This window comes from Antennarius striatus, chromosome 20 (assembly GCF_040054535.1).
Source record: "Antennarius striatus isolate MH-2024 chromosome 20, ASM4005453v1, whole genome shotgun sequence".
Taxonomy (NCBI): Eukaryota; Metazoa; Chordata; class Actinopteri; order Lophiiformes; family Antennariidae; genus Antennarius; species Antennarius striatus.
The window spans coordinates 1,296,668-1,311,858 of record NC_090795.1 but is presented as its reverse complement, the minus strand read 5'-3'; the positions used below and the strand labels follow the sequence as shown (position 1 = coordinate 1,311,858).

The 15,191-nt window shown below is 47.6% G+C and overlaps 1 protein-coding gene across 5 annotated transcripts in view; it reads right to left on the bottom strand.

Moving 5' to 3' along the window:
- The window catches only part of LOC137614053 (A-type potassium channel modulatory protein DPP6-like), a 107,912-nt gene that overhangs the window by 33,412 nt on the left and 59,309 nt on the right, over nucleotides 1-15,191 (bottom strand). For all 5 annotated transcript variants that reach the window (XM_068343543.1, XM_068343544.1, XM_068343541.1 and 2 more), the window contains exon 2: nucleotides 583-697. In XM_068343543.1, coding sequence (XP_068199644.1) covers nucleotides 583-697 — 115 coding nt within the window. The remainder of the gene's footprint in view (nucleotides 1-582; nucleotides 698-15,191) is intronic.

Below are 15,191 nucleotides of genomic sequence, written 5' to 3'. Positions count from 1 at the left end.
TTAAACCGCTCCGGTTGGCCTGGCTCCGAAACAAACGCCACGGGACAGGAAGTAGCCGGAGCCAGACAGGGCGTGGTTTACGACACCCACCTTGACCCTGGTGTGACATCACACCGGACCAGGTGCGAGACGAATAAACTTACCGGAGCGCGTAGAGAGGTTTCGTAAGCGTGCGGCGGCGCCTCTGGCGGCGCGTAAAAACCGCATGGAGGCGCTTTACGAGTCTGGGTGTGAACAGATGGCCTTTTGATTAAACCTTAATGTAAATGAGCAAAGAGGAAAACCTGAAGGTCGCCGAACTCAAACACAGATGCCTTCAAATAACCCAGAAAAATCGGGGACGCGTGCAGCGGGAGAAGACAGATGGCGGCGGCGCTAATGGAGGCGGCGCCGTGACTTCCTGGAGGTTTACTGACCTTCACTAATTGAGGGAAGAGCGTCGGCTTTACAGTAGAGACGCGCCGCCGGGATTGATTACACAGCTAATGGGCATGTCTGCGCATAATAACCGCCGCGTAAACACGGAAACACGCCGCGCGGCGCTGTGACCCCTTCCCCCCGCCACCGCCCGGCGCCGCGTACCTGGTGTCAACAGGATGACGGAGGTGACAATCAGCGAGCAGATGACCAGAATGACAAGGAGGGCGATCGCTATTCCCTTCCAGTTCCTCTGCGGAGGGTTGCTGCCCACCAGCTCCTGCAGAGAGAGGAGGAAGAGGAGGAGGAAGAGGAGGAGGAAGAGGAGGAGGAAGAGGAGGAGGAAGGAAAAAGGAAAAAAAGAACAATATGTTGGTCAGCAGAACAAACAGGTTCTCAGGAGAATCGCAGGTAGAATAAAATTCCAAGGGCGAACGTGAGTCAGAGGAGGAAGAGGAAGAGGAAGAGGAAGAGGAAGTGAAAGAGGGTCCCTAATGAGACAAACATCAGCGTTGATCGCCTGAAATCGACTGACAGACACAAACGGATGTGAGGACGTGTCAGCTGATGGCGGTGACTCTGTGGGCGGAGTCACCAACAACCTTCATCCGACTGGCGGACCCCAAACCGACCGACTGGAAGTTGCTTAAAACGATTCTGAGGTTTAAAAAAAAAAGTGGATTTTAAAGAACCGACATCACACAAAGTGTCACCGTAGGGCAGGAAATAAGAAGTCGGCACTCAACACCAATCAAATCATCCGCAGGGGGGGGGAAATGTGGTTGACGTGGCGACGGGTGGCGGGAATCAAGCACGGACAAATGGGCATCAATGATTCAACAGACACTCGTTAAAACGTTCTGATAAAAAAACAGAATTTGAATTAAAAACTAAATTAAAGCTCCGAGGGATGAAAATGAGCGTTACGGCTAAAGCGTAGCTCGCTGGCTTAAATAATCTTTGTTTTTACCGTTTAGCGTCAACAACAGCATGAAATAGAGACATCAACTTGAGATCTGGTCACTTGATGTGTTTAATATTTTATTTGAAATTGTCACTTGTTTCTGCAATTAGCTACTTTAGCAGCTAGCAGCTAACATCTTAGCCTTTAGTTGCTGTTATAGTTTGTTTATTGGAGCTATTATCAACCAAAAATGTCGCTAAAAGAAGCTAAACTGCAGTTTAATTCTGCACTGGTCATCATATTTAAAATACAGCCTCTGCTGAGATGCTAACGCCAAGTATCTATTAGCCCTTATCGGAGGTAAATTAAGTGCCCCTGGGTAAATGCATACTTTTAAACACAAACTTTTCCAGCCGTGTCCTGATTGGTTCGGCACGCGGCAGCTAAACCCACAACCTGGCGGGATTAAAACGCGGGGAATCCGAACGCTAAACTGTTAGCGGAGGATTATGAAGTTGTTAATTAGTTTATGGAGGATAAAGGAGCGGGGCAGAGCGTGTGCTCCGGAGACCTGTGGCTGGGCGCTAATGAATACAAGCCCGGCTCTAATGACACTGAATGGCTGATCTATGAAGCAAAACCTTCAGTGGCCTCATTCCCACCTTAATTGAAAGGAGCTCAAGACATCATTAGCCTGCAGATAAGAGCAGCCGGCGCCATTTAGCACGCCGTCCGCTAGCCCGCTTCGTCAAGCGAGCCGCGGGGGCCGCTGGGGGGCCGTGGGGGGTGAGACGCCCCAACAAAACAACGTCGTTGTTATCTCCAGTCTGCCAGATTAACCCCCCCCCCTGTCAAGGGATTGATGGAGGTGACGACGGCCGATGGAGACGGCAAACGGGGTTAAAACAACGTAACAACTGAAAATGTAACAGCAGGCGAGAAACGTAATAAATTAGCCCATTTCTTAAATGTAAACTAATCCCTCGCCTGTTTGCGCTTCAAGATACATCGCAGATTTTTAGTAGGTAGTCACGAGATACCGCACTTGAGTTCTATTGGTTGACAGCGTCCAGAAGTATTAAAGAAACAGTTAGAAGTGCTTTAAACACTCTATAAAAGTTAGGAAAAGGTAATACAGATAGAATGTGGTTTAATATCAGTATGAGGACGGTTCATAAATATTTAAATTAACGTAAATATTAAAATAAATAGTCGCAATATCGCAGAATTTTGTTTTTCGCGGGTTGTTCCTGTAACACATTAACAGCGAGTAACAATGGATTACTGTAATTGCCAAATAAATTGATCACTTTCCTGATTAGCTTCTAAAAACTTTGTTTTTCTAAAAAATGAATAATTTAACTTTCCTAGCATCACTCGGAGGAAGACGAAGACGTCGTAAACGGTGACGAAATTTGTCTCGAAGATGGAACTCGAGGAATCCTCGCGCTGAGCCAACATGTGGTCGTGTCGCATCCAATCAGATGAACTGATCCATCACGCTGTCTCAAATGCAACAACCCCACCTGTGTGTGTGTGTGTGTGTGTGTGTGTGTGTTTAGTCCTCTCGCCGGCCGCTTGATGCCCGCCGTGCGGCCAAAGCGATTCTCCTGGTTTATCTAAATGTCGACGCCGTTTCATTCCGTTTATCTGAGCGGGCGCCGACCCCGCCGCCCGGCGGAGCCTCGGAATCTCAAAGCGAATCTCGGACCAACAGCTCATTTTTAGGTTAAAGTTTATCTCTACATTTTGTCCAACCTTTCCATCAGAGACGGGAGGAAAACATCAAACATGTGACCTTTCCGCTCCGCCGGCCGGTCCGTTCTCTCAGACTCGCCGCCGTAGAGTAGCGGGGAGATAAATAGATCGTCCGACGGCGTCGTGTTGTCGACACGCCGGCGTCCGACTCCCCCCCCCTCCTTCAGATGCTGCAGTCTGCAGCTGCTCTCCTGCTGCAGCAGCGACATCCAGGATTTGAAGGTTCGCCGCGCCGCGGATGGAGAGTCGCCGCCAAACGGCATTTCCATATAGATCAGCGTCTCAGCAGGGAATTCTGGGAACATCGGGAAACTCCTCTGGAGCCGTCACTTCAGCCTGAAGCTTTCAACTTGTGCTTCATGTTTGGTGATCATTTGATATAGGCCTGAAAGCTAATCCTAGCATTGTTAGCAGGGCCGCAGCTATAGCCAACTATACAGACGACTGTACAGTTAGCTATACGGTCGTATAGCAAACTATACGACTGTATGTAAAAGCTAGCAATTAGCATGTTAGTTGAGTATGAGCAAAGGAGAAGGAAGAAAGCAAATCTCTTGTAGCAGCAAGCGCAAATTAGCACTTCTGCAGCTAAATTTCTGCTAACATTAGCAATAAGCACACCTGCTCCCAGTTCCAGATAACATTAGCACATCTCCATCTAGCTCTGCTGCTGACGTTAGCCGTCAGCAGTGAAGCTAACATTAGCACACGCGCAGCCACTTATTCAGTTAACATTAGCACCTATGAAGCTAGTCTTGAAGCTAACATTAGCCGTCAGCACTGCATTGTGGAGAGCTGATTCTTGCATAAAACTATATTGCATGATGTTAGCTTAGCTAACTTCAGCCATCACTCAGCCTCAACATGACTGCATATGAATTTTCTTAGCAACATGCTAACCTGAAACTTCTCAAGCTAAAAGGGGTTTGGGGTGTTTGGCATGAAAGACCAGACCAGTAATTACTGAACAAAGGTGCTGGTATTGTATCCCGGGTGCTGGTATTGTATCCCGGGTGCTGGTATTGTATCCCGGGTGCTGGTATTGCATGCCGGTGTTGGTAGTGCATCCCAGGTTCGGGTAGCAGGAATCTATGGATTCAAGAAGATGCCGACCGGACCGGCGGAACAAGCCGGAAGTCTTGGCTAACCTTCCTGGTCTCACCCCTCTGATCTGCTATAATAATAATGACTGGGCTAATTAGCGGGAGCCTCTGCGCCGTGCTAGCAACAAGCGATTACAAAACGATTACAAGCGACTACAGCGGGAGAGAGATGAGCTTTAAACGAGCGGCGAGGCGTCGGAGGTCGGAGATGAGCTGAGAGGCTGCGGGTTCGCTCTGAGCGTGACCGAACACGCTGCCGGCGGGTTTTCCTGCCATGTTTTGAACTGTTGATCCGAGAGTGACAGCGTCTCTCAAAGTCCACAAATATAAAGTTAAACCAACGCGTTTAAATTGTTTTTGGAGGACACAGCATTTCATTTCTCGGAATGGACAAGCAATTTACTGTTGGCTCTTTCCATCCGCCGAAGAAAAGGCACCGATGCGACGGTCGGTTCTTTTCATTTGGTGGATAATAGAAAAGGCCGAAGGTGTTCGGAGGCAACGGATTGCGCGTTTGTGGACTCCTGATCCCTGAGGACCGACGACGCGCCGCCGTCCCAACCTCAAGCGTCTGCGGTCGTAGCTTTTTGTGGCGTGTCCCGCATTTTGACCCTTGGTGGCGTCTCGGATCATGTGAAATGGAAAGGAAGCAGCAAACAGAAAGAAAATAACTTCATCAAGGAACAATCGTTTGACAGATCTTCACCAAGGAAACCGGACAAAAGACAAACGTGTGTTAATCTAAATCAGAAGTTTAAATTGGATTTACAGCATTTTCTGCAAAATTCTATTAGCATTTTTAAAGGACACACATTTGCCCCGTTAGGTCTTTGTAGTGTGAAAACAGAACGATGCTAAAGGTCTGGAGCTACACATCCAAACAAATAGAAACTTTCCATCGCAATGCAGGTGAACAGGTGACGCTAACTTCAAGAAATAACGCTAATGTTTAAATCTTTGATGTCAAAACTGAAGCGACAAAAGAAGAGCAATCACTGTGACAGGAACGACCCACCGGAGAGTTAATGCTCCATTTATGCTAGCTTTATGGGAGCTAAACTGGAAATGAGCGTTAGCGTTGCTGCTTTGATAGCTCACGCCACAACGTGCACGTGTTGGCTACACCCCACCCCCTTTTAGGAATAAGTCATAGCGCCTCCGGGCTGCAGCATTAGCGCCGGCGCAGGTCATTAATTTCCGATTCCCAATGAAAACGTAGCAGCCGTGGCGTGCTAACGTTCGCTATCCGTGTGCAGGGGCGAACGCACACGCCTGCATATTTTTCATCATTTTAATTACATATAACAAGATGTGTTGCTAAAAATAGCGCCTTGTCATTAGCATCTCCATGCCCTGACAGCGCAGCGCTAACAGGGATGTGGAGCCAAGAACTCCAAGAGGATGCAGAGCGTCGTCCACGGCAACAGCATGTAATGAGCCAGTCGGGCTGTAAATGATGACCTCACACATGGAGACGCGACGACACACACGCGACGACAACGCACCAAACTTGTGACCTTGGCTCGGCGGCCCCTCCAGCAGCGAGTCACGAAATAATGAGTCTCAGCAGCAACATGCGCCGCCGTCGCCACGCGCTCATCACGAAGCGTTTACGGAACACCTTAACGTTTAAGCGTCAGAACGAGGAGCCGGAGACGCAAACTGCGGGGAAAGATGGTCGACGGAAACGGGAGGAATTTAACTAATTGTTATTGAAAGCAAAAGTCTAATTCTGACTTTTAATTCCAATAATCATGTTTTTTTTATTGCAGAAGAGATCAAAAAAAGTTTTAAGAACAGATTTAAAGGTGGAAAATAAAAACATTCCATCAACTTTAATTTAGAAAAGTGACTTATGAGGTTTAAAGGAAATAGAAATAACCAACACAGAATTCTGATTGGACGGCAGAACATCAGAAGTCAATGAAATGTTACATGTGACGTTGCCAAAAAAGGGGAAATATGATAAAACAGCTCTTGTTATAAAATTACAGTAAAAAAATTAATAAATTTAGAAATTTTAACTTAAATTTTAATGATTTTTAATCAGAAAGTCAATAAATTTTGAGAAAATCTACTGGAAAACGTTTTTAAAAAATATTAGGGGTTCTAAAGACATTGTAAAATTCATTTTTTTAATATTTAGATTATTTTCAGTTGAAGACTTTAACAAAAACATTTAAGTTTTAAAATGTGAAATTCGGGATCGTTACTTTTACGAATTGTATGAAAATTTTACAAAACAATCAGGTTTTCAAGGACGTTTCAGCTCCACATTAAGCTACAGTGTTGATGTTTATTTCAGTTAATTATAAATAACTTTAATGTCAAATCGACCATTTTTTGACCGTAGATCTAAAAAGCTTTGAATTTAATATTTTATTCAATGAAAGAAAAGACTTAAAGAGGCCATCAAGAGAACGCCTCGTAATGACGGCTAATAAACGCTCCTTCATCACTTTGAGCTGGGTGCTAAATAACACTATAAATATAATTAATGACGGTCGTTTCCAGATGCGGCCTCCTAAACGCCTCCTAAACGCCTCGCAGTAAAGATGTCACTGCTCCGTTTCTCGGAGACGTGATCGTCATCCTGAAACGGGGGGGGGGGGGATCAGGAATATCTTCCTCGCTCTTCTTCCCCCTCGGATGAAACGTGAGCGGCTTAATCTCAAATCCTCTCCTGTTGTTTAACCACCAACAAAATTTCTCCCTCCGGCGTTTGAATAAAACATTCCGGCGTCGGACGGGTCAGAGGCCGACGGCGTTGGGGGAAGCGACATCAAAGCGGCGTTGCGGCGGCGCCGTCCGTCTTCTGCCTGGTTTGTTTGATTTGTAACTTAACGTCTTCCGCTCCATTAGCCGCCACTGCCAGCTGACCTCCAGAATCACCTCTGGGGAAAAAACCGCGTGTAAAGGCACAGGCGCGAGCCGAGGACCGCCGTGGCTGTGGACCAATGGGAACGCGATTAGCGAGCGACCGCCCGGAGCTCATCGATAATCCCATAACTGATAATATACGTAATTTAAATGTGGTATTTCTGCAGCTGGTGCAGATTCCATGGAGGCAATTAATCACATCCATTCACCCTGGTCCCTATGGAAACAGACGGAGGGTTCTGATTGGCTTGCATCCCCTATAGCGGGAGCTCAGCATTATGACACGGCTAAACAAGTGATGAGGCGACGGCGCGGAGGGGGGAGTGTTTCCTGCCGCTCTCATCTTTAATGCATGAAGGTGGCGTTGACTCAGAAGTCGTCTTTAGAAAACAAGAACAATACGGAACGCTCACTTTCTCCGCATTTCATCACTTTCCTGTGGCGCGTGTCTGTCAGGGGAGGCGAGGCGCCACCGAGGCTCCTGCGAATCAAAGGCCGCGCTGCTCCTCTTAATTTCAGCTGCTGGAGGAGGAGAATGTAGCAATAAGGGCTAACGCTAACAGGAAAGCTATCGCGGCTGTTGTCGCCGCTTTAATTACAGATGTCGATTCAAAGGTAGCGCCGGGAACCGTTCCAGCATCTCATTAGCGGAGTGTCTGAAGCCGTGCCCTTGTGTGCGAATGTGTGATGTTCCGACGGCGCGAGGCACCGGCGCACCGGCCCCACGGCGCCGCCGCTAATTGGATCGGTATGGATCGTCAGTGACAGACACTAAAATGAGCTGCGCAGCCGGAGTCAATAGCGCCACCGACCTGTCGCAGCGCATTTCAGGAAGACCAGCGCTAACGTTAGCGAATGTGGCGACGGAGAGGAAGAAGGATGACATCACTTCCTCTTTTGTAGTAGGACCGATTGGAAAGAGAGGGTAGAGGCTGTCCAGGTTCACGCAGTGAAACAGTCCAGGTTCACACAGTGAAACAGTCCAGGTTCACACAGTGAAACAGTCCAGGTTCACACAGTGAAACAGTCCAGGTTCACGCAGTGAAACAGTCCAGGTTCACGCAGTGGAACAGTCCAGGTTCACGCAGTGAAACAGTCCAGGTTCACACAGTGAAACAGTCCAGGTTCACACAGTGAAAAAGTCCAGGTTCACACAGTGAAACAGTCCAGGTTCACACAGTGAAACAATCCAGGTTCACACAGTGAAACAATCCAGGTTCACACGGTGAAACAGTCCAGGTTCACGCAGTGAAACAGTCCAGGTTCACGCAGTGAAACAGTCCAGGTTCACGCAGTGAAACAGTCCAGGTTCACGCAGTGAAACAGTCCAGGTTCACACAGTGAAACAGTCCAGGTTCACGCAGTGAAACAGTCCAGGTTCACGCAGTGAAACAGTCCAGGTTCACGCAGTGAAACAATCCAGGTTCACGCAGTGAAACAGTCCAGGTTCACGCAGTGAAACAGTCCAGGTTCACGCAGTGAAACAGTCCAGGTTCACGCAGTGAAACAATCCAGGTTCACGCAGTGAAACAGTCCAGGTTCACGCAGTGAAACAGTCCAGGTTCACGCAGTGAAACAGTCCAGGTTCACGCAGTGAAACAGTCCAGGTTCACGCAGTGAAACAGTTGGCCCCACCCCCATGGATACATGGGGGTGGGGCTTCTAAATCAAAGACAGTCATTGGTGGAGGTGGAAATAAAGATGGAGGATGTTCATTGAACTGAAGCTTCTGCCTCTTTTACACAGTAAGAACAAAAAGTGAACCTCTACCTTCAGACCAGGTTTAATTCACTGATGATGCTTTAAGATGGTCACGCCCACAGTCCCTCTGGCCACGCCCCCTTTGAACGTCTCCCACAGGTGAAACAACAACAACATCTGCTGCTCCGCTGCAAACAGCTGCTAAAGGCTGACAGGAGCAACGACGCCTTTAAAGAGCGTCATGGTGTAATCATAGGAGGCTTGTAGCGTGTAAACAACAACATATGTGTTTATTTACCAGAACAGCTGCAACAGATGATGCACCATCCAGCAGCCATCACCTCCCCTTTAAGGCGGGTCATCTTCTGATTGGAGGGTGAGGATCCTGGATCACACCGTCTGCACAGACTGCCTTTTTCTTTCTGTTAGCAGCTAAATGCTACAAGCTGCTTCCTGCTTGTGGTACGCGCACTTGACAAGAACGAGATATCTTGTGTTTTCATGAGTCATTCCTTCCATACAAACATCGATGACAGGAAGCTTCTGCCTCCACAACAACAACAACAACAACAACAGCAACGCGCTCATCTTTAGGACGTTAGATCAACATTAAGCCAGCAAAAGTCCAGGTTCACACAGTGAAACAGTCCAGGTTCACGCAGTGAAACAGTCCAGGTTCACACAGTGAAACAGTCCAGGTTCACACAGTGAAACAGTCCAGGTTCACGCAGTGAAACAGTCCAGGTTCACACAGTGAAACAGTCCAGGTTCACACAGTGAAACAGTCCAGGTTCACACAGTGAAACAGTCCAGGTTCACGCAGTGAAACAGTCCAGGTTCACATAGTGAAACAGTCCAGGTTCACATAGTGAAACAGTCCAGGTTCACATAGTGAAACAGTCCAGGTTCACATAGTGAAACAGTCCAGGTTCACATAGTGAAACAGTCCAGGTTCACATAGTGAAACAGTCCAGGTTCACATAGTGAAACAGTCCAGGTTCACATAGTGAAACAGTCCAGGTTCACACAGTGAAACAGTCCAGGTTCACATAGTGAAACAGTCCAGGTTCACACAGTGAAACAGTCCAGGTTCACGCAGTGAAACAGTCCAGGTTCACGCAGTGAAACAGTCCAGGTTCACACAGTGAAACAGTCCAGGTTCACACAGTGAAACAGTCCAGGTTCACACAGTGAAACAGTCCAGGTTCACACAGTGAAACAGTCCAGGTTCACATAGTGAAACAGTCCAGGTTCACACGGTGAAACAGTCCAGGTTCACACGGTGAAACAGTCCAGGTTCACACGGTGAAACAGTCCAGGTTCACACGGTGAAACAGTCCAGGTTCACGCAGTGAAACAGTCCAGGTTCACGCAGTGAAACAGTCCAGGTTCACGCAGTGAAACAGTCCAGGTTCACGCAGTGAAACAGTCCAGGTTCACACAGTGAAACAGTCCAGGTTCACGCAGTGAAACAGTCCAGGTTCACGCAGTGAAACAGTCCAGGTTCACGCAGTGAAACAGTCCAGGTTCACACAGTGAAACAGTCCAGGTTCACGCAGTGAAACAGTCCAGGTTCACGCAGTGAAACAGTCCAGGTTCACGCAGTGAAACAGTCCAGGTTCACGCAGTGAAACAGTCCAGGTTCACACAGTGAAACGGTTCCGCCTTGAAAAGGCTGTTTAGAGGGTGAGAGTCAGTCACCCGTCTTAAGTTGTTCTGTTGTTCTGCGGCGTTCAGCCTTCAAACAGAGGCTCCATAATAACCAGTATTTGGATCAATTAACTGTCTGCGAGCTGCTGGAGGCGAACGAGACGCCAGTTAGCAGCTCAGCTCACTTGACAAGGTCGAACAGCCTGTGAAGTGTTTCGCATTGGAAACTTTCCAGCTGCTGGTTTAATGACGACGTCAGCCGAGCCGCTGAGGAGGAGAGCACGCAGAACACCCCCGACATGTAGGTGATGGTGATGGGGGGGGGCGTAATGCGTCTCTATGCCCACCAAGAGCGATTGGTATTCACCGCTGCCAGACGACACCGACGGCGAGCGCCACATCACCAGGCGAGGACGGAGAAGCATCTTCCCCCGCCACTCCCATCCATCAGCCGCCATCCCATAACGCACACTTGTCGAGTCACTCCAACAAAACAAATGGAAACAATATGCACTCGGAGACATCCTGGAAATGAAATGCCCCACAACCCGCCGTCTTCCGGGGGTGGGAGGGGGGCTAATAAAAGGCGGCGGCCGCTCCTGCTGATGTTTACTCAGGCTAATGCATTCAGGCCTGCTGCTGTTTTATCGCTTCCTCTGGCAAAATATGAACATTCCCCCAGAAAGGAAAAAGACTCCTGCCCTCTTATCATTGTCGTAATGTTTGGCTGGAGCGCCCCCGCCGTGAAAAATGTCCCATAATTTACGAGGACTCTTATTCTTGGAGAAATAAAAGCCCCGCCTTCGCGTGCCGCTCGCCTCATCGACGGCGGGGCAACTCGTCCAGTTGGGTTCCGTTTGGGGCGATGCATCAAGACGCATGCACACGCTCATTTCGAGCCACTTCACCCCCCCCCCCCTGTGGTTGTGCAGTTTGTTGGGTCTCCATGGCAACCCCATCAAAAATAATTCACCGCTGTTTTGGCAACCTGTTGTTCAGGACGGGACGAGCATTCCTGGATTAATTAGCGGTGATTCTGAAGGTTCATTCCTGATGGTTCTCAACGCCACCCACTCCCCCCCCCCGGAGGTCAACGGAACCGCGGAGAAGAATATTCAGGATGAAAACAGATAATTAAATCTACGGAAGCCCGCAGATCCAAGAGTGATTGGAAAGGAGAAGCTTTTAAAGAGCCTGACCCCCCCCCGCCGCCGCTCGTCACCGTCTCAGTTGTGCTTTTTTTGGGTTTGCAGAGATCTGAACAAATATTCCAGCTTTGACTCGCCTCAGATGTAAAACCCAAGCGCTGCTGGGAACGTTCCGGATTAAACACACATCTTTTCCCGTCTTCCGGAGACACGGATCGCGTTTTTACGATCCGGTTCCTCAATCTTTACTACTTTGTTGGTTTTCTTCTCGGCGACTTTGCTTCCTGAACGTCTCGCTGAAAACGAAGCAGAATGTTTGGACCATGTTTGTGCGCCGCTCATAAACAAACGGGCCGAAATGAATCGGCCCTATCGCCTAGCAACCGCATCCACCGCCGTGACGGTCTGGTTAATAGCGATACAAGGTCGGTCGTGTTCTTTTATCGGAGCGCGTTCGACAAACAATCACAGACGTGTCGACTAAAAGCAAAGCAAACAGCTAAACACTAACGACCGACATGGTTGGGACATGCCCCGCCCCTTCATAGGGATTGGTTGAAATCGGTTTAGAGTTTGGAATTTTTGCCTTCTAAAAATTTGGTTTATTATTGTTTATTTTGACATTCTGATCGAGATGTTTGATTGTTTATCATTTATGACTAATGATTATTTTTACAGTTTTTTTATCATTTCAAATTAACTTCCTGTGATCAGAATTCTTCTTCCTGCTTCATTCATATAAATAAACCTGCTGACAAACAAACAAACAAAGACACCAAAGAAAACATCTCATTCCATCCGTGAAGGTAAGACTAAATAATTAAACTGTCGTCACGGCGACTGTTTTCTCCTTGTTTGATCACTTATTCTCTCTTTTCTGACGTTTAATTTCGAGCCCTTTCATTGGCCGATCAGGTGACCAATGACGACTTCACCGGAGCGGGACGGATTCAAAAACAATCCTCATCAGCGTTCCTGAAGGAATTCTCAGACGAGCGTCGGAACCTGACAGCGGCGGTGGCGGCGGCGGCCTGCTGACAGACGCGCTCAGCGGGCCGCGGCTAATGATGATGCAGAGGCTGGAGGACGGTTGGATGGTGAGAAGATCGGATGAACCTGCAGCCGAGGAACGGAGGTGGTAACTAGCGATGATAGCGAATGGATATCCAACCAATAAATAATAAACACTGAAAGCCGGAGAACAAACAAATAAAACCATCCATCCTCCCGCCTCCCGTGTCCACCTGCACCTGAAAACCGCCCCGGAGGCGGCGATCCGTCGTCCGACGAGTCGCTCTCCTGTCAGGCTGCGCTGGGAAAACGGGAAGGTCGACGGTTTATCGGAAGAGAAATGTCCGCATTAGCATCCATGAGCGCCTCAAACGCGAAGCGGCGCGGCGAAAGGCGGGCAGTAAATCCGCCGCTAACGAGGATAACGTGTCCGTAATGAAGCCCACTCCCAGCCGTCACGCAGGAAAACTATTTGTCTCAACTCTTATTGAATAATTTAGCACGGAAAGGAGACGCCAATAGCGCTCTCGTTACTTTGCATTACCTCCAGCGATGGAGCTGGGAGGCAATTAGCATAGCTTAGCATTAACGGTCGTAGCCGTCTGCTGTTGCTCTTCCCTGGGAGCGGGTTATCCGTCCAACGCTTTGCGTCGGAACGAATCTCCAGCCTCCACGTCCAGCTGTTGCTGCTGCAGCTCATGATTCAAACATAAATTTACATTTTTTGGATTTGAAATTTTGTGAAAAATTGGAGCTGAGATTCTCTTCAGCTGCTTTTAATGCTAATTTATGTGGAGCTCTCGCTGCGGAGAGCACGGATTGGCTTCTAGAGCATTTAAACACTTTTTCAAAAGGATAATTTTACATTTTCTTAGCATCTACGTTTGTGTCATCGTGACGAAGTGATTTTAAACGTCAAAGAATTCATCACAAAACCGAGAAACGTGTCTGCACACCTTGGTGTTCTCCTGCTGACTTTCCCTTAAAAATCTACATGCTAACAGATTTAGCAATAGGCTAACGTGGTGATGATGATGGTGGTGGCTTTTCGCGACGTTTTGGGACTTTAGCGCTTCCACATATCGATATGACATCATCAGAACTGTAAGAAAACAGTTTACGTTAGTTTTATGCTCTTTAATTTAAATACACTTTGTCAGTTTAGGACAATGATGTAACGCTGGTTTATTGCAATAAAGTTTTGCACACCAAAATAACCCTGACTGAGCATTAAAGCGGCAAGAAGATGAGTCGATAATGATGGAATAATTTGGGGTGAATTGGACCTTTAACTTCAACCGGTATTGATCTTATTGATCAGATAATTTCCTGCTTCAATCTCTTTCTCTAAAACAAGAATCTAGATGAGATATTAATCTTTTCAAAGAACAAAAGTTATTCTTAAAGTCTGACATGAAGTTTTGTGTGTGATTGTTCGTAACCGTGTGGGGGTGATGCGCTCACACGTGTGCTGTGGTCGATACGCACCGTAAAAAAAATAAAAAAAAACAGTTAACAAGGTTTTTGTTCACGCAGAACGCCTCTCGCACCAAAGTCAATAGCGTATCCCAATTACTGGAGGGTAACGCTATCGACGCTACTTCGTCAACCTGTCATCCAATTACTCCAGACTTCATCACGCTGCTCCGACTTACACCAGAGGAGGGGTTAATTAAGTAAACAAGTAAAAAATAGAGTTTAATAACCTCATTTTGTGGCTTAATTACATTTTCCATTGGTAATCCATTATAGTTTACCTTGTGATTAATTCACATCAAGGAATAAATGTCAGGCAGGATTTATTCAGGGGGTTTTGGAGGAGTGTGGTGGGAACACGAGCTAACGTTAGCCTGAAGGGCTAAGACCACCAGGGGCGTGGCTACTGGCTAGTGGGAAGTAATTATCCAGGTTTTAAATCGTCTCCTCGTCATCAATCAGCTCCAAACTCCTGCGGTGACCCTTGTCCCCGTTAGCCACGCCTCCAACTTGCGGTCATTGGCTGGTTTATCGACGATTGCAAGGACTAGAAATTATATTTTGTCGCAAACCAGCATCGCAACGCGATCCAGCCTCCGTCCACTCGTCCACATTCAAATCGTTTCCCAACAGACGCCGACCCGTTCGGATGCTAACGAATCAAACGCGGCGCCATCGCGAGCGATTCGGGCGCCGAACCCGTCGACTTGCAGATGGGATTCGAGCCACCTGGGTGCGGTTTTATGATTAATCAATTATTTATCTTCTCAAACCACATCTCCGTTGTCTGCGGGACCCAGACAGATGTGGAGGATCGCCGCCCTTGGTGGAGATATTCGCTTGACTGAGTGCCGTTCTAGTCATTACCGGAATGATAGAACTTTTAAATCTGTTCATCTGTTCTTGTGAGCACACAGACGGGCAAACTACTCATTGGATATTTGTCAGATTTACTGCCTGAGAGGAACAAGGTAAGTGTTTCTCTACACACAAGAGAAACCATCAATCTCTTACAGGCGGATTAGGATGCAGGATCACCGTGGGCTGGAAATGTGATGAAGTGCCGGCTTTGTGTCTGCAGACAGGTGGCTTTTATTAAATAATGTATTATTATTGTTTAGAGAAATGTTCCGAATTAAAACC